Here is a 19522-nt window from a genome sequence, read left to right as displayed (position 1 = left end):
CAACCATCAAGATTTCCCTAGGGCTGACTATATCCCACCCATTGTTTCAGACCATCATATATTATAAAATAAATACATACTTCTATACTCTAGCATAAAGTGATCAATTAGCCATTATGGCAAAATGTTAATACTGGTTTTCTCTGGATTGTCTCTTTAAAACTTCTTATCCATATATATATTTTTTACAATTCACATGTATTATTATGTAATAATTTAAAAATGTATCTTACAAAAGTAATTCAGGAAAGTACATACAATTTGTTAGCTAAGATTCATAAACTATTTTCTTTGCTCTTCCAAGAGTTATCTTTAATTATGCTAGCTGGATTTACTTCATGAATCCTCCATATTCATAATTGGAAAAAAAAAACTACTTAAATTTGATATAATCCAGCAACCCTACATTTTGAGGTTAATCACTCAAGGAAGTGCTACTTCAAGAGTTTTTGAACTTTCACATTAAAACCTCCGCTTCAACATTACATTTTAATATCCTAATGGAGAAGGTGCACATTGTCCAAGCCCTAGGCCCACAAAATAGAAATCCTTTGGAGTCCTTAATATCCAGTTACTCAGATACCAGTTACAGCAATAGAACCTACTGTCACACACCAAGTATTTCTGACAGGATTCCTTGGTAGGGAATAACAAGTCCTTTAAGTAATAGTAACAGTTCACCTTGTTTCTAAATATATAAATAAGAAAAAATTTTATATTAAACACAATATCATTGTATAGTAAAATAAGAATCATTTCCTCCCATTTTTAAAATTTTCACCACTTCACCCCTGGATTTTCAAGTGTCTGAACATATAATAAATTCTTATGATTTTTAGAAAGGACAAAAGGTCAGAAGAAGAGATCTAGAGATTTGACTTTGGTTCAGATAGTTAAACAATGTTTAACTCAGTTTTTCAGATGTGCAAAATAAGCATTAATACCTAGTACACAGGAATAATATCAAATTGTCTGAAGTGTGAGTATATATAATATTTATGAAACCATATATTTAATACATAAAATACCAAGAGCACACTGCAACGCACATTTCAGAATGGAACCCTGCCCACTGGAAGCCTCCAGCAGGGTCAATTGTCCTCATATTCCCGAGAGCTCACACCCTCAGCTCTGCAAAGTGTGATCTTCTAAAAGATTCATAAAATAGAGGATTCATAAATTACTAGTCCCTAGAATATAAACTTGTCAAAGTATTAGCAATCTTAACTTCAACAATATTTGCATTTTCTTAAAGTTCTGAAATAGACCAGTACTTTGAGAAAAGACATTACTATACTGTATGCAAATTACTTGTTTGTCAACATTATTTTCACTTTCCATAGGGTTGCTTTGTGTATCTCCTCGGAACAGGGTGATAATATGGTTTATAGTCTAAACTGGGCCACTTTTGAGAGTCAAAGGAGGTGCTATTTATAATTATTCTGGGACAACAGTCATAAACTGTAAGTATCCTGGGCAAATGTGGATGTTTGGTCACTCTACCTCTTAAGTTACTCCATCCTCTTTCATCATTTCATACTGTAAAAGGAATAGAGGACCTGTGAGATGAAGTGATTTGCCCAAATTCAAGTGGCTAGCTCGCAGCTCCCCACACAATCTCTCATCTTTTAGGGGTAAAATTAATCATGTAAGGAAGCAAGTGTCCTGGAACTGCTGCATGCATGCATGCAGTACCCCATAACTTCTGGTGCAACCCTGGAAATTCACGTATCTAAGAAGATGAGGGCCTGATTTGTGCCTAAATAAACCCAGTCTCCCCACCCCCTTCAGGAAGCAGTCTTGACAAGACTGCCCCTAACAAGACGGCCCATAAAAATAACCTTTCCCAAAGAACCCTTTAAATGTCTGTTGAGCTCCTTCCTCTGGCTGTACTCTGGGGGTGGTGGAGGAAATAGAGAAGCAGCAGTATCAAATTCAGCATCCTCAGACATTGTTTTCACCTCCTGTCTCCAATTCAAGCTCACCACCCAAAGCAGAAAAAGAATTGCTCATGGGAATCAGGAGAGGACTAGATCAACTAATCTTATTAATAGAGTTTATAAGATCAGTTTGCAGCAAATACTTTGACAGGAGAAGAGAAATGCTCCTTAAATACAGCATATACCCTATCAGTGTTGACCTTACATATGGGCACCAATAGTGGTAAACCGCCCATAGTTACAGAATATTAAAGGCCTCACCTGTGCCATAAGTGTTTTCTTAGCACAATTCCATCTCCTATTAAGGCTAAAATTCACCATTAGGGTCCTTCCCAAAATTAGACAACAGGAGTACTGTCTCTGAAAGGTCATCTTTAAAATGTCAGGGATCTCTGGATAGGTGGCTCTTAGGAAACTTTAGTTTATAGGAATAGACAATTATACTGTTAAGGGCATGAGAAATCATGGGAGAATTTGGGGGCTGAGGTATGGCAGTACAGCAGGGAGAAGGCTGAGGCGGCCAGAGCAGGAACTGTGGGGTCTGGGGGAAGGGAGGAATTCCAAAACGGCAGAAAGCAACAAGTACCAATCAGTCAATTTCATGGTTTTGCTTCATGCCAGTTTGTTTCATAATTTTGTTTAGAGAATAAAGTATTTGTTAGACATAAAAACTTTGTTTCCATTTTAGAATTTGACATCCCCTATTCATAGGACTTAGTTTTCCCTATTTGAAAACTAAATTGGCTAATTGTCCTTGGCCAATCTGGTTCGGAGAGATTCATTACATTCTCTCTGCTTTTGCGTATGTTTGAAATTTTCCTTAATAAGATGTTAAATAAATAAAAAGAAAAGCAGGATTTCTTTAATATAAAGTAGAGCAAGTTCTTGGTACTGCCTTTCCAAAATGTGTGAGGCTAAAACTCCGTTACAGTTCTAACCTAAGACATCATACCTGTAGGACGGTAACTTCTAATCTATACTCTTGCCTCTTAAAGTCTCATTTTCTAGTTCCAAAAGGGAGTTGACGCAGATATTTAGGCATCCTGAACTCTGGCTTCTTTTGGAACTGATTCAGACATACCAGCAGTAATTCCAAACACATGCCCTTAATAGCATGTCCTATGAAATGCCATTTGAGAGGTTTAGTTGGCTTTTCCTGTGGTCTCTTTCCTCTTACTTTGGCATTTCTGCAGGACAAAGCAACTGCTAGAGACTGATTTAGAGAAAACCTCTGAATAACAAGATTTACCATGCCTCTTATTTTATTTCTGTCATTCTCATCAGACATTCCCATTCTACCAGTTTAGAAATTAAAAATTCATAGACATAACACATCCTTCCACAAAGGCAGCAGGGTTTGTGTGTGTGTGTGTGTGTGTGTGTGTTTTACTATTCCAATTGTAAAATTTACTTGGCCAATGTGTTCAATTCCAATATTGTGGTAGAAATGCCTGAAGAACTGTCACTATCTAACTAGGCTCAAGCACCCCTGGCTGTCTCCCAGTCTGGAAATCAAGAATTCCTGTTTGTGCCTCAAGTAGGCCTCAGGCTACCTCACACTCTGGAGTGGGGAGGGGAATAAGTGGTGCTCGTTCACAGTGCACACCCTGGGACGGAAAGAGGGAGGGGGAGTCTTAAGTGAGGAGGGAAGGGGCACCATCTCAGGCCTGTCCGGAGCCGTGGGTCACAACCCTCACTTTCTTCCAATGTGGTGGAGCCCACCCATGTTAGGATGGAGTGTTACTTTAAAAAAATCCCTGAATTTCTGATGTTGTTCCCTTCCATCGAGTGAGGGTCTTGCAGGTTTTGGAGGCATGTGCCGTGGGATGTGCAGCCCACTGAGAGGTGTCAGCATTGGCGCATCTATGATTTTTTAGAAGCCCAAAACAGATCACCTTAATAAGGACAATAATTCATCTCATTTGCCTTAATTTTATAAATGATAAAATAGAAAAAGAAAAATCCATCTTGGGTTAAATCCTATATTAAAAGATGAAACAAATTTTATTTTTCGGTGTTCTTACAAATTTTTAATACAGTCTTCCTCAATAAATCCTATCATTCATCTTTCCAATTGCATAAGGAATTTTATGTCACAGACTTAAACACAACACCATACATAATTTTACAGCTTTTCACTTCCTTTGAAAATACAACTTGTCTCATGAGCTAAAAGATATCCCATTCCACACTGCCAAATCCCTGGGTTTCTGTTCCAGTAGCTAAACCTCAAATTCATATGCCAAATTCAGACTGACTGATAAAGTTGCAATGTAATAGCAAGGTAAAATTTCTCCAGAAAGAAAACCAAAGACATACTAACAGTTTAAGTGGTTCCAAGTTGTCTGAATTTCCAACTCCCTCCATCATTCATGTATTTAATGCAAAAAAGCAATAATTCCATTCCATTCCATTCAGTTGCTGTCACTGCTTCATCTAGGAGTCCATTATTAGCTCACCTCAGCACCTTCCTGGAAGATCTTCCACTTTCCACTCCCATAGTTTCAACCATTGCCTAAATACAGCTAACTCCTATACCTAAATCTCTAGCCTTGACAATTCTTCCGAGCTCCGATTCTTCATCTGCAATTATCTGCTTGATATTTCCCTTGGATATCAAGCCCTCAATTCAAACCCCACATTTTAAACATCTTCAAAAGCCAACAGCACCCTTCCCTTCACAAGTCAATACCAAAGGTATTAGAGTAAGACTGGAAACTGGTAGAATGTGGTTTAATGGCTTGGCTATTACGCAGTGTTGGTCAAGGATCTCTCATTCAGTGAGGCAGAAGTGGGAAAGTGGTTTTACTGGGTTGAACCATATGAGTGTACAATTTTGGGGGTCAAAAAGGTCAATATTGAGAATTTCATATGGTTCAACCTATAACATAAAATATCTCAAAACACTAATAGAGAACAACGGAACCACCTACCTTCTAAATAGTTATGATTTTCATATCTTATATGACTATCATAAAATAACTTAAAGGTACCTTATGACTCTAACAGATAGGACTTTTTTTTTCTAAAATTTCATTTTATTCAATGATATCAAGCCAGCATACATTATTAAAGAAGATACACTATTCTATATACAACCAAAAATACTTATATATTCTTACACATTTGAGGTTTCATTGAACTAACATTAATTGAAATGAGAGTTATTTTGACTTATATTTAATGTGATTGGTTTCTCAGTTAACTTTTTTTTACTATATCCTGCACTATTTTATTTTTTATAGTTTTATTGAGATATATTCACACACCCAAAAATCATCCACAGTGTACAATCAACTATTTACAGTACCATCATATACTTGTACATTTATCACAAGAATCAACTTTTGAACATTTTTCTTACTCCAAAAAAAATAAATAAAAAAGTAAGAAAGAACACCCAAAACATTCCTTCCCCCCCCCATCCCACCCTATTTTTCATTTAGTTTTTGCCCCCATTTTTCTACTCATCTTTCCATACACTGGACAAAAGGAGTGTGAGCCACAAGATTTTCACAATCACACAGTCACGCCATGTAAGCTACATAGTTATGCAATCGTCTTTAAGAATTAAGGCCACTGGTTGTAGTTAGACAGTTTTAAGTATTTCCTTCTAGCTATTCCAATACACTAAAAACTAAAAAGGGATATTTATGTAGCACATAAGAACGCCCTCCAGAGTGACCTCTCGACTCCATTTGAAATATCTCAGCCACTGAAACTTTGTTTCATTTCACTTCTCCCTTTCAGTCAAGAAGATTTTCTCAGTCCCATGATGCTGGGTCCAGGCTCATCCCCAGGAGCCATGTCCCACCTTGCCAGGGAGATTTACACCCCTGGGAGTCAAGTCCCACATAGCAGGGAGGGCAGTGAGTTCACCTGCTGTGTGGGCTTAGAAAGAGAGAGAGAGGGCCACATCTGAGCAACAAAGAGGTTCTCTGGAGGAGACTCTTAAGCATAATTCTAAGTAGGCTCAGCCTCTCCTTTGCAGCAACAAGCTTCACAAGGGTATGCCCCCAAATCCCTTGATTTTCATAAAAGATAGGACATTTTGATTAGAAGACAGGATTTCTTGATTCTCAGTCTCAGTTATAATTGTCTGCATAAGATTCTATCATAGCTTCACATTAACTACTGTTTCCCAATTCCCCACCAGACAATCTCAAATTCATCTACTTGATCATTTGGTTCTCACAATCACAAAAAAGTAGAAGTCTTTTCCAAGATATCATGCCTTTCAATGAAAGCATTGTAATGGACACTAATAAGAATCTATTCCCAAGGCACAGTAACTCCCAGGGAGCATGCCTAGCATATTTATCCCTTAGCAAAAATCAAATTAAAAAAAGACAAATCAAGGCCATGTAACTTCTTAGAATATGGCATGTATCGATACTGCGTATATGGATTCTTCTCCTGTGTCACTCCCACCCTTCAGAATCTCTTCCATTTATTCTCTACCCATACCACTATTAAGTATTCTACATCTTCAAAAAAAAAAAAAATCAAATCATGTTTTTATACATAAAATCATAAATTTAAATTTATATTTGCCTGAATCATGAATAAATCTGGAGTTTTTTTAGTAAGTGAGTAAAGGTTTTCAATATGGGAAAAAAACAGTCTTTTCAAATCAGATCTAGGATACAAGAATTTTTTTCATAAATAATGGTGACACATTTTGGTACAATTTAAATAAATCTACATGTATGATTTTTTTTAATTGTGTAAATTCTAAATTGCAGATTATTTTTCTTTTAAATGAGAAGCTTGTCTCTGAAGGGTCAACAGTCTTAAACAACATGAAATCAACTCAGAGATCTCCATCATTTTGGAGAACTGAGAAAAAAAACTTGAAGGAATTTTTTTTTAAAAAAACATTAAACAACAAGTATGAATTAGAGTTAGTAAATGTATAGCTCAAGGATTTATAGCATAAAGAATGCCAAATATGCTTAGTTACACTAAACTCTTTTGGAAATAAGATTCCTCATTCATATTCAAGGGAATGAGGAACAGTAGTTAACGTGACGCTATTATTGAATCTTATGTAGACAATTATAACTGAGATTGAGAACCAAGAAATCCTATCTTCTAATCAAACAGTCCCTATCTTTTAGAGCCATAAGGAACCTTTAAGTTGCTGTATTGTAGTCAAGTAAGATATGAAAATAATAACTTTTTAGAAGGTAGGTGGTTTCATTGTTCTTTTAGTATTTTGAGATATTTTATGTTTTAGGTTGAATCATATGAAATTCTCAGTGTGAGTGCAGACTGTGCAGGCACAGTGGGGCCCTGAAGACTAGAGAGACCAGAGCCTGCTCACAGTTGTAGGGCAGACAAAGAAAGCATCAAGGGATAGAGGTTCTAAGAGGATAGGCCTACAGGGTTATGAGACCTTGGAGGAAGGGCCTGAAGGATGAGGGACTCTCAAGGTGGGTAGAGAAGGTAGGGGTTAAATATATGGCAAAGGAGCAAGTAAAACACACTGAGGGACACTGAGCAGGGTTGGATCTTTAAGAACCTAAGAGGAGATACAGACAGGGGCTAGTCCTACAACTTAAACACTAAGATGTAAAGTTAATACAGCTTATTTTATATGATAAGGGGATAAGACAGGGAAGAGAACAAAGATGTATACATATAAAATAAATATGTATCTATATATTCCTCATTCATATTCAAGGGAATGGGGAACAGTAGTTAATGTGAAGCTATGATTGAATCTTATACAGACAATTATTAACTCAGATTGAGAATAAATTATTTATATATATAATTATCAATACAAAAATATAAATATTTTCACAGCAAAACAGGGAAGAAATACTCACATAACAATTACAGTTCTCATTTCTGCAACTCAGACATGGCCTCAGAAACCACTTTCAGAGTTCTAAACTCTCTCCTGAACAGAGTGAAGAGCCATAGAGAAACTTCCAGCAGAAAATACCACAGCCAGGCTTGGGCTTTTTTTTGTTTGTTTGCTTGTACTAAAGTTTTTTTTTTAAGTTTTTTTTTTCATTTTTATTGAGATTGTTCAGATACAATTATCCAAAGATCCAAAGTGTACAATCACTTGCCCCTGGGTACCCTCATACAGCTGTGCATCGATCACACTTAATTTTTGTTCAATTTTTAGAAACTTTTCATTACTCCAGACAAGAAATAAAGTGAAAGATGAAAAAAGAAAAAAAGAAAAGGAAACGCTAATCCTCCCCTATCCCTAACCAACCCCCCTCAATTTGTTGACTCGTAGTATTGGTATAGTACATTTGTTACTATTTATGAAAAAATGTTGAAATACTACTAACTGTAGTATATAGTTTGCAACAGGTATACTTTTCTCCCTATATGCCCCTCTATTATTAACTTCTAGTTATAGTTTCATATATTTGTTCTGGTTCATGGGAGCGATTTCTAGTATTTGTACAGTTGATCATGGACATTGCCCACCATAGGATTCAGTTTTACACATTCCCATCTTTTTGACCTCCAACTTTCCTTCTGGTGACATATATGACTCTGAGCTTCTCCTTTCCACCTCATTCACACGCCATTCGGCACTGTTAGTTGTTCTCACATCTTGCTACCGACACCTCTGTTCATTTCCAAACATTTAAGCTCATCCTAGTTGAACATTCTGCTCATACTAAGCAACCGCTCCCCATTCTTAAGCCTCGTCCTATATCTTGGTACCTTATATTTCATGTCTATGAGTTTACATATTATAATAAGCTCCTATCAGTGGGACCCTGAAATAATTGTCCTTATGTGTCTGGCTTATTTCACTCAGTATATTGCCCTCGAGGTTTGTCATCAACCCATTTTTTTTTTTTAATATGGTTTTGTTCACTCACCATACATTCCAACCTAAGTAAATAATCAATGGTTTTCTGCATGGTCATACATTTATGTGTTCACCACCTTCACCACTATCTATATAAGGGCATCTACATTTCTTCCACAAGGCAGGAGGGAGAGTCAAAGGTAGAGAGGCAAAAGAAAGAGGAAAAAAAATGACAGCTAGGAAGCAGCAAAAGGAAAAATAACCTTAAATCAAAGTAGAGTAAAGAGTCAGACAATACTACCAATGTCAAGTGTCTAACATGCCTCCCCTATCCCCCCCTCTTATCTGCATTTACCTTGGTATATCACCTTTGTTACATTAAAGAAGCATAATACAATGATTCTATTAGTTACAGTCTCTAGTTTATATTGACTGCATCCCTCCCCCAATGCCTCCGTATTTTTAACACTTCACAAGGTTGACATTTGCTTGTTCTCCCTCGTAAAAGAACATATTTATACATTTTATCACAATTGTTGAATACTCTAGATTTCACCAAGTTACACAGTCCCAGTCGTTATCTTTCCTCCTTTCTTCTGGTGTCTCACATGCTCCCCACCTTCCTCTCTCAACCGTATTCATAGTTATCTTTGTTCAGTGTACTTACATTGTTGTGCTACCATCTCCGAAAATTGTGTTCCAAACCACGCACTCCTGTCTTCTATCACTCTGTAGTGCTCCCTTTAGTATTTCCTGTAGGGCAGGTGTCTTGTTCACAAAGTCTCTCATTGTCTGTTTGTCAGAAAATATTTTGAGCTCTCCCTCATATTTGAAGGACAGCTTTGCTGGATATAGGATTCTTGGTTGGCGGTTTTTCTCTTTCAGTATCTTAAATATATCACACCACTTCCTTCCTGCCTCCATGGTTTCTGCTGAGAGATCCGCACATAGTCTTATTAAGCTTCCTTTGTATGTAATGGATCGCTTTTCTCTTGCTGCTTTCAGGATTCTCTCTTTGTCTTTGACATTTGATAATCTGATTATTAAGTGTCTTCGCGTAGGCCTATTCAGAACTCTTCTGTTTGGAGTATGCTGCGCTTCTTGGATCTGTAATTTTACGTCTTTCATAAGCTATGGAAAATTTTCATTAATTATTTCCTTTATTATTGCTTCTGCCCCTTTTCCCTTCTCTTCTTCTGGGACACCAATGATACGTAGATTCTTGTACTTTGTTTCATCCTTGAGTACCTGGAGACGTTGCTCATATTTTTTCATTCTTTTCTCCATCTGTTCCTTTGCATGTAGGCTTTCAGGTGTTTTGTTCTCCAGTTCTTGGGTGCTTTCTTCTGCCTCTTGAGATCTGCTGTTGTATGCTTCCATTGCGTCTTTCATCTCTTGTGTTGTGCCTTTCATTTCCATACATTCTACTAGTTGTTTTTTTGAACTTTCGATTTCTGCCTTATATATGCCCAGTGTTTCCTTTACAGCCTCTATTTCTTTTGCAATATCTTCTCCAAACTTTTTGAATTGATTTAGCATTAGTTGTTTAAATTCCTGTATCTCAGTTGAAGTGTACGTTTGTTCCTTTGACTGGGCCATAACTTTGTTTTGCTTAGTGTGGGTTGTAATTTTCTGTTGTCTAGGCATGGTTTCCTTGGTTATCCAAATCAGGTTTTCCCAGACCAGAACAGGCTCAGGTCCCAGAGGGAAGAAATATTCAGTATCTGGTTTCCCTGAGGGTGTGTCTTAGAAAATTTCTCCACCCTGTGATGCCTCAGGTCACTGTGCTTTTCTGCCCAGCAGGTGATGCCTGTCAGCCTCTAATTCTTGACTAGTGTGAGGAGGTGTGGCAGTGTTCCCCCAGGCTCTGGGATCTAGTTCTGAATGGAAAGGGCCCCACCCCTTTCCTCTTAGAGAAGATAGACCCCCTAGGGGGAGGTCATTAGCATTTCAATGGTCTCTCTCTCTGCTTGTGCTGTCTCCACCCTTCTCTGAGTCAGAGCCCTGGAAACTGAAAATGACTGGGGCTTTCTCCACTGAGCCGAAAAACAACTAGATAGTCCCCTTCAGACCTATTCCAAGGCGACCCTTCATCTCTCCAAGGTCAGTCATCACCCAAAGCCTCTGTCTGTTTTTTGGGGATTCGTACCTGTAGTGAGCAGTTCACACTCACTACTTAAAACCCCAGTTGGAGCTCAGCTGAGCTATATTCGCTTGCTGGGAGAGAGCTTCTCTCTGGCACCACGAGGCTTTGCAGCTCAGGCTATGGGGGAAGGGGTCTCATGACTTGGATCTGCAGGTTTTACGTACAGATTTTATGCTGTGTTCTTGCGCATTCCACCCAATTCAGGTTGGTGTATGATGAGTAGACGGTCTCGTTTGTCCCCCCGCAGTTATTCTGGATTATTTACTAGTTGTTTCTGGTTTCTTATAGTTGTTCCAGGGGGACTACTTAGCTTCCACGCCTCTCTATGCCACCATCTTGCCGTCTCCCAGGCTTGTGTTTTATAAAGAACATTCTTGTCAGTATCGTGGAGAAAAGCCTAGAAACAAGCATGATCTTTGGAAGCATGACAAAATCTGAGGTTGCCACCATAATCTTGGCAGGGAATGCAGAAAGATTGAAAGCAGTGGCACATAAAAAGAGGAAGGGATAGGATCCAGAGGGGTTTGAGAGGTGGAAGTTGTTGTCAAGGATGACTCCCAGGTCTCTGGGTTAGGTGCCTGGATGGAAAATGTTTCTATTCACCATGGTATGGAATGGAGCAAGAGGAGTACCTTGGAAATTTTCTAATTCCTTCTGCCAGCCTGGTTGAATGGGGTGTCCCCACTCTGTGCTTCTCACTGAACTTTTCTGACTCTTGAGTTTGTTAAGGGTAGTGTCAACTCAATTCTCTACCCCTGGCCCTGAGCTGTACCATAATAAATGTTTGTCAAATGAATGAAAGAATGAATGATCATACTTGTACTCCATTTATATTTTGCTCTTCAAAAGGGCTGCATGTCCTGAAATTCAGAAGTACCAGTCTCTTCAAAAACATCAACAAATTTCATTCTTCTACCCCATAAGGTCGACACCCCATTCCAGCACAAAGAAGTTAAATGGTCATTGCCCAGGTATCCCTGAAGATTAAGAGAATGATCAAATGAGAGGAAAGAGGTGTACTGAGAAATTAGGATTTAACAAATGACTGTGACTACTGACTCATTATATAGATTATTTCCTTTTAGTATGTGGTGTTTTACAATAACCAGAGGAAACACCTGAAGTTGTCAAACTGGAATCCAGTAGCCCTGATCTTTGATAATGGTTGTATGACTATATAGCAAAAACAAACAAACAAACAAAAACAACAGTCAGTTGTCTGTGTGTGTATGGATCTACTTCTGGATGTTTTGTTCTGTTCCACTAATCCATATATCTATCTCTGACAATACTACACTATCTTAGTTAACTTACTTCTACTGCAAGTCTTAAAATTGGGTAGAGTGCAATACTAGAGGTCAAATGTGGGAGTTGGGAAAGGGGTATGGGATGTTTGGAGTTTTCTTGTTCCTTTTTATTTCTTTTTCTGGAGTAACGCAAATGTTCTAAAAATGATCATGGTGATGAATGCATAACTCTGTGATGATACTGTGAACCAATGATTGTATACTTTGGATTAATTGTATGGTGTGTGAATATATCTCAATAAAATTACCTTTTAAAAAGAGCCGCATGTAAAAAACATCTTCTAGTTTCTGATCTAGAAAACTGTGGGGAGGAGGGGGGCTCTGTGCGTGTGTGTGTACATGTGTGTGCATGTGCTCAGAAAGATAAGTGTTTGTGCAAAAAATTTTCCTCAGACTTCTTCAAAGACCAAATTCTTGCACTCAAGATTTTCCTTCCTTTCAAATTTGTCTAGCACAGTTAGCAAGCTTTCTCCTTAATCTCTGCTTTCTGTTCTTTCTGGAAGAATTAGTACCGTTTCCAGGGAAACAGTGGTACAATTCTGACTGTCCTCCAACGTATTCTGTATCAACTCCTCTGCTCATCATAGAAGTTCCCCCTCCTATTCCAGAACTGTGCCTTTTCTGTAGGTGTCTCCCAGCTGCAGCAACTGACTGCAGTGCTTTCTGACAGTTTTCTGAAGCTGCATTAATTAGTTTCCCAGTTAAGGGTTACATTCCTCCTCCCACACTCACCAAAAATCTTATTTGGGGGTGAAGTTTCTTACTTGATGAATTTGTGGCTAGTGGTGTAGGGCAGACTCTAGAACACATCACACTGCTCAAGAGAGGATGGAAAGACAAAGAGTGATTTTTCCACCTTATAACTCCTACACCTGCAATTCTCCACAGCAAATCAAGTGCTTATTTATAACAGTCCCTCTAGGTACAGAGGTTTCTTAGGGCTCATACAAGAACCTCTCCTCCCCTGTGACTTAATCTTCCTTTACATTCCTGCCTGTCAACAACTTTCTCTGGACATCAAAAGCTATCGGAAGCTCCAGCTCCCCCACCCCCACCCCCACCCCCCATAATGGCCATGTAGACACAAGACTTGTCACCTCAGCACTGCAGCTCATTTCCCTGCACTGAATAATGACACATCCTGTAAATATTTAACTTTCCATCTAGACACAATCTACTAGTGGATAAACAGACTCTCCTCATTAGTTTGTTTCTTACTTGTCAATATCACTGTCTCGTGCTTTAAGTTCAGGTGAGGATCATATCTGCTTAATTAGATTTATGTAACAGACTACAGTGGGAAAACGTGATTGTTTAATACTTTTTATAATCCCTCCTGACCACTCTCAAATTGAAGCCTTCCTCACTACTGCCTCTGTTAGCTTCCTAGCTCTAATCCACACTACTTCATCTGGATAGCCCCATAATGGGCTTTTGCCATGGTTTTCCCCACCCCCAGCCTCAGGCCCTTACCCATTCCAATTTATTCTGACTGCAATAAACTACTTTAAACGGAGTATTACTTTTAACATGGCTCTTCCTAACTAAAAAACCTCCAGAGCTACACATTGCTTGTGGAATAAAGTCCACACTCACCCTGGCACACAAAGCCCTCTGCAATCTGGCTCCGTTTTTATCCATCCAACGTTCTCTCTAAATGTGAATATGAAACCTTAGCTTCAGTTAAGCCAATCTTCTCTTCACACTTCCTCAAACACATCATGCGCAGCAGAATCATCCAAGAATATGGAAAAGAGGTCAGAAGACCCGAATCCTGGTATGGCCATCTTGGTTACTTTCCCCTTTCTTCTCTGAGCTTGTTCCCTCATCTTTTATCAGAGATGGCATACTTTACAGGGTGGGAGAGAGGATCCCATGCAAAAATGGATATGGGAATGCTTTGAAAGTGATAAAAGGGGTAGGTAAACATTTATTATTATATTACACTTAGCACTCCTCCCTCAAACACACATACACAGACATACACAACAGGCTTTTTACTCTATTTCTCTAGCCAGGAACATTGTCTTCTCTCACTCAGGCAAAATGTAGTTTACTCAAATTAAAGCCCAACCCAAATTCTACTCCCTTATAAGAACTTTGCTCATTTTTCTTCATTCACAATGATTTTCCTTATTTGATCTCCTATAATTTTTATTCTCTATACAACAAGCACTCTGGCACTTAATGTTAAACAATTTCTTATGTTCTAATTTTTCAAGAATGTAAATTCAATCTTTAAAAGTATTATATCAATACTGATCATATACAGGGTTGGCAAAGGCAGGTGGAATAAATCATTATAACCTTTCTGAAGGTAATATGTGTTGAAAGCCCTAAAAAAAGTACATATGTTTGATCCATCAATTTAAATCTAAGATTCTATTCTGAGAAAATAAATGTGTATATGCATAAAAATTAACAACAACAAAAAGTACATGAAATTCACCAAGCACCAAATCTTGTGCTTCATTATCCCTCACAGGACCATGCATTGTGCTGATTGTTATTAGACCATCCTATAAAATTAAAAATATCTGCTGTGCAAGGATAATAATATTGGAACCTTTACAGACTACTTTACATTTTATAAAGTCCCTTCAACTTAAAATTAGTTTAACCATTTGATCCTGACAAGACCCTTTGAGACAAGAAAAACAGGTATCATTTATCTTTATTTTATAGATGGAGAAGCTGAGGCTCAAAAAGTTAGGTGACTTTATTGTCATTACACAGAATGTACAAGGAAGAGCTGAGATTCATCTGGTTCTCAGGAATCTGAGAAATTTCAAAAGCCGTTTGTTAACTGTTCACCTTATTGGAACAAAGAAATCAGTGCCTTTTCTCCGAGGAAAAATGTATACGATAGTATGTTTCATTTTCCACGAGAAAAGAGACTTTACCTTGAGGCCATAATCATCAGTAACTCTCTACCAAAAAGTAGTAGGAGCAACTCTCAGATTCCCAGGCTTTCTATTTAATCCTGACCCTGGTGGGCAGCTGCTCCTGCACGTGTCCTTCCATACAGCCTGATTCCATAGAGCAACATTTTAGCCTGGATAACAGAACTGAGAAGTGGTACTCCAAGGTGAATCAGTACATCTAAGTGTAAATAGTGGAAAATAGCTTGAATTTCTTTAGGGGACTATTAAAAACAATTAGAACTCAATGTGGTATAAATAAATTACTCTCTTTTCTCTAGAACCAGTAGAAAGGTTTACCGATCATCTAGCCATATAGATATTAAGAATGGAAGAACCCTTTTTGTATCGAAACACATTTTATTTCCTTAAAAGGCCTGTTCTAGCCTCCCCAGGATGGTTAAGGACAACGAATTGTGCTTCTTGAGATAGCACACATATTCAGCATTGCTGCTCTGACAAGTCACCAACTGACTAGGCTGCAGTAAAGTTATAAGCTGAATGTGTTCCTTGGTTCCAGGAGAAGCCTGCTTCCAGACACCAAAGCTCCAAAAGGTTCAAGAGAACCTGATTTAACTGTTTCCTATAGGTTAAAACATTCTCTCTAACTGTAGTAGTAAGCCTCATCATTTCAGTATTTTTAGCATGCCATTACTATTTTAAATATTGTATCTATAAAATTACAGTTTTTCTTCTACCCATGAGTTGTATGAAGTAAAATGCAGTTTTATTTACAGAAAAGATAATCATCCCTATTCCTGTTAACTAAACACAGCCCTGAAAGATAAGGCGAAATGCCTATACATACTCATGCTAAATTCAACATCTTCTGGATTGCTTCCTTTTATAAAAAAGCCTTATTCTTTTACTAAGTCCTTCTGCAGCAAGGAATTCCACACCAGAGAGCAAGGATTACCATAGCCCATGAAACTCTCTGAACTGTGGATATAATTAGGCACACCACATCCATTAAAACGCACAGACGTCATCATGTGTTACCAGCATCTGCTGACAGATCTCATACCCAGCATATCACTGAAATGGCAAGTGTGGAGAGGTAGCCCACAATAGAAACAATGGCATTTTATCCTTGTCCTGTTCCAACCGTTTGTCTCATAGGACATAAATAGAGGCCACTGCTCTGGCTGCACTGAGCTCAGAGTTCAATATTATTTTACTGACTTGAGCAGGTTCTATACCAAAAGTAGAAATAAAGTAACTTCTGGATCTTTTCAGGTCTGTTTCTTAATGTAGTTTTTTCCTTTTTTTTTTTTTTCACCCCCAGTATCTACAATATTCAACCTATCTTAAAGGAAAAAAAAGCGAATTCTCACTTTAAACACTTGAGCATTATTTTAAAATGGGATTGTGAAGACGTCTTTTTTTTTACAGCACTTCAAGTGCTATACAATTATAATAATATATTCACATAGGAATCCTGAACTTAAAAAATTACAATGCCATTAATCAGAAAATATTGTGAATAGATCAAAAATTAAATTAGCATAAGACATAGGCAAATGTGCCCTTTGGAAACTCACATTAGATCTAGTGTTATTCTACTACACTTCTTAAAAATAATTTTTTAAAAACCCACTATGATTAGACCATTACTTTAAAAATGATAGCCTTGCCTCTTTTATGGTTCCTCATAAGAAAAAAAAAGCAATCTTTAAAACAAAAACTTGGGAGTTAACATATATATATACACATACATATATATACACACACACATATATGAAAAATGTGATCCAAATTGCAGAAGCGAAAAAAAAAAGCTGCAAAAAAAAATTAGTCACTTTTTTTAAAAACTACATCTTATGAACTTCTTGCTGACTGATGATACACCCACTAGTTGGAATTACACATTAATATTCCTCAGGTGATGTGTTTCCCTCACAATAAATCATTTAAAAAATTTAGGTTTTATTTTGTTTTCCCTTCACAGACTTAACTTCTATTTATCACTCCCATTCTTTCATTTCCAAGAAAGGTAGGCATGGTGGAAGCCTTAAGAAGCTGAGGCAGAGACTGAAAAAGAGCTAAATTAGAACTTTAAAAATAATAGTAATAAATGGTATTTTAAGACAGAGGTTAGGCAGAAAAAAGAAATCTTGATATAAACATAACTCTTGGTTATTTGATAATTATCCAAATATGGGACCTCTCTCCTTACTGTTCATACTATTTATTGGGAGAGAAATATGGGATATATGTGTTTTCCACTCTATTCATCGTACACTATCACACAATCACCCACAGTGATTAGCTCTTCCCACATACATGTATGATCAACACAGGTTACCCACTTAAAATCAAGCCCTTAGAAGGGAAATTCACCTTATCCCAGCCCCAGAAAAACGGAGGGCGGGGGGAAGGTGAATCATGGAGGCATTTTGCTTTTGCCATGACACTGTCATCACATGATTGGGCTAGCAGGTCTCTGTTTGCTGCCTGACCTAGCCAGGCTCTGTGCCCAAATAGGAGGTGGGATCCAGCTGCCTGGGAGCATTCCCTGCTTGTTCCAGCCAAGAGGATCAAGAAGAAACTTTGAAATAGTGGAATGTTCCATTGAGCCCCCAAATAGTGCCAACCAGGATAGGCTGGGAGTTTTTTAGAACCTGGCTGACTCCCTTGTCCCTGGGTGCTTACCTCAATGAACTATAAATAGATGTGAAACAATCATTACTTTATCAGTGAATAGCTGGTATTCATACAGCATCCCTCTCCACTGAGCTCAAAACACTTTATTTTCAATTACTCTATGGCAAACCCTGTGAAAATTGGAAAGATGTCGATGTGAACTTGACTTTTTTTTATTTGTGAGTGGTAGGTTAGTGTAAAGCAAACATAAAGGGGCCAGGAGAGTATAATTCTGTGGTCAAGGTCACAGACTCAAGGGGTCAGAAGCAGACCCGAGTTCCTTTCAGATTCTGGTCTAATGCAGGTTCCTATGAGAAACAGAAACACACTTACACAGCACTTTTCTTCCTTTAGTATCTTTCGTTTTGTAACTCTTATGTTACTTACACACACCTACCCACACTCGCACGCACACTCGCACGAACACACACGACGCCCAGTTTCGTGCTTGTCCCTGAACGTGTTCTTTCTAATGGGGCATCCGAGATTACGAGGACACAGAACACCACCACCATAAAGAGCTTTCTAAGCTAGTCTACACGTCGGTGATGCCCAAGGGCCGCAGCCCCGCGAGGGGACTAGGGACACACGGGCCAAGCCCGCAGACGGCGGACACCAGGACCCCTTCCTGACCTTCCTCTGCTGTTTCTCCCAGGCCGGGTCCAGCAGCAGGTCCCGGTCCCACTCCTCCTCCTGGATCATGTACTCGTCCTCATCGTAGACGTAGTTGTACTGCACGCCAGGCTCTATCTGGTTCATGGCGCTCGAGTGGCCTGGGCGGCGGCGGCGGGGCTCAGACGGGCGGACGAACTGACTGACCGATGGAGACGCAGCCCGGCCAGCGAAGAAACGCAGGCAAGGAGGCTGTGTCCCAGGCGGGGTGCGCAGAGGTCGGGAGAGGCGACGGCGGCGGGGTGAGCCGGGCGCGGGAGCTGGAAGGCGGGCGACGGGCAGGCGGGCGCAGGGTGACCTTCGCGCAGGCTCCTCTCCGGGCGGCACGCCTGGGCGCTGGGTCTCGGGAGAAGCACCAGCTCGGACTGCGAACAGCTGCGGCGCAGCTTAATATCCTCGCCGCCTATCACGTGGCACCACCCGGCCCCCACCCCCCCACTTTGGTCCCCCACCCCAGCCGCTCCCACCGCCCTCCCGCAGCCGCGCCCGCCTTGCTCGCTCCCTCTGCCCCGCCCGTCGGGCCGCCTCCTGCGCGCGCCTGCTGGGAGCTCCGAGCCACGTGGGGTCCAGAACGGAGCACCCGGCCGGGCTCCAGGAGTCCCAGCTCTCGCTGCTGCCCGGATACCTCCTTTCTGCCGCGTGCAAATGCAGCAGAGAATGTGCAGAGGGGCGGAAAAACCAGAGCTAGCCCACACCTCCCACGGAAACTGCTTCCTTCTGGCTCACCGCCCGGCATTACTTGCAGTGGGTGTAGCGGACGAGGGGAGGGACACCTATCGATCGTCCGGGGTCCCTGGCACGGCCTCTTGGGTGAAGTACCGCGACCACCCCCAACACATCCAAGTTTTCCATATATTATTTGCATATTCAAGTTTTCCATATATTTCCACGTATTCGTTAGATAACACACACACACACACACACACACACACACACACACGCCTCTAAAAAGTAAAGTTTAAAAGCTACAGAACCCACTCTTCTTCCTCTCCTCCCTGCCTTCACCTGCGGAAATCAAGGCAAAGGACTTGGGCCAACCATATCAAAATGTCAGGCACTAAACCAAAGGCAGGAAATGTTAGCGCTCACCTGCCAGCAATAAA

General features: G+C 39.6%; 1 protein-coding gene across 2 annotated transcripts in view; it reads right to left on the bottom strand.

The window, feature by feature from the left end:
• The window catches only part of ACTN2 (actinin alpha 2), a 74232-nt gene extending 55433 nt beyond the window's left edge, over positions 1–18799 (bottom strand). Inside the window, exon 1 of one of the 2 annotated variants that reach the window (XM_037821772.1) lies at positions 18381–18799. In XM_037821772.1, coding sequence (XP_037677700.1) covers positions 18381–18506 — 126 coding nt within the window. In that variant the 5' untranslated portion in view covers positions 18507–18799. The remainder of the gene's footprint in view (positions 1–18380) is intronic. The other variant, XM_037821766.1, reaches the window with a different exon arrangement.
• Between the last annotated feature and the right edge of the window lie 723 nt (positions 18800–19522).

The sequence above is a fragment of the Choloepus didactylus genome, chromosome 2 (genome assembly GCF_015220235.1).
Source record: "Choloepus didactylus isolate mChoDid1 chromosome 2, mChoDid1.pri, whole genome shotgun sequence".
In the NCBI taxonomy this organism is placed as follows: Eukaryota; Metazoa; Chordata; class Mammalia; order Pilosa; family Megalonychidae; genus Choloepus; species Choloepus didactylus.
This window is presented reverse-complemented; position numbering and strand designations above follow the sequence as displayed.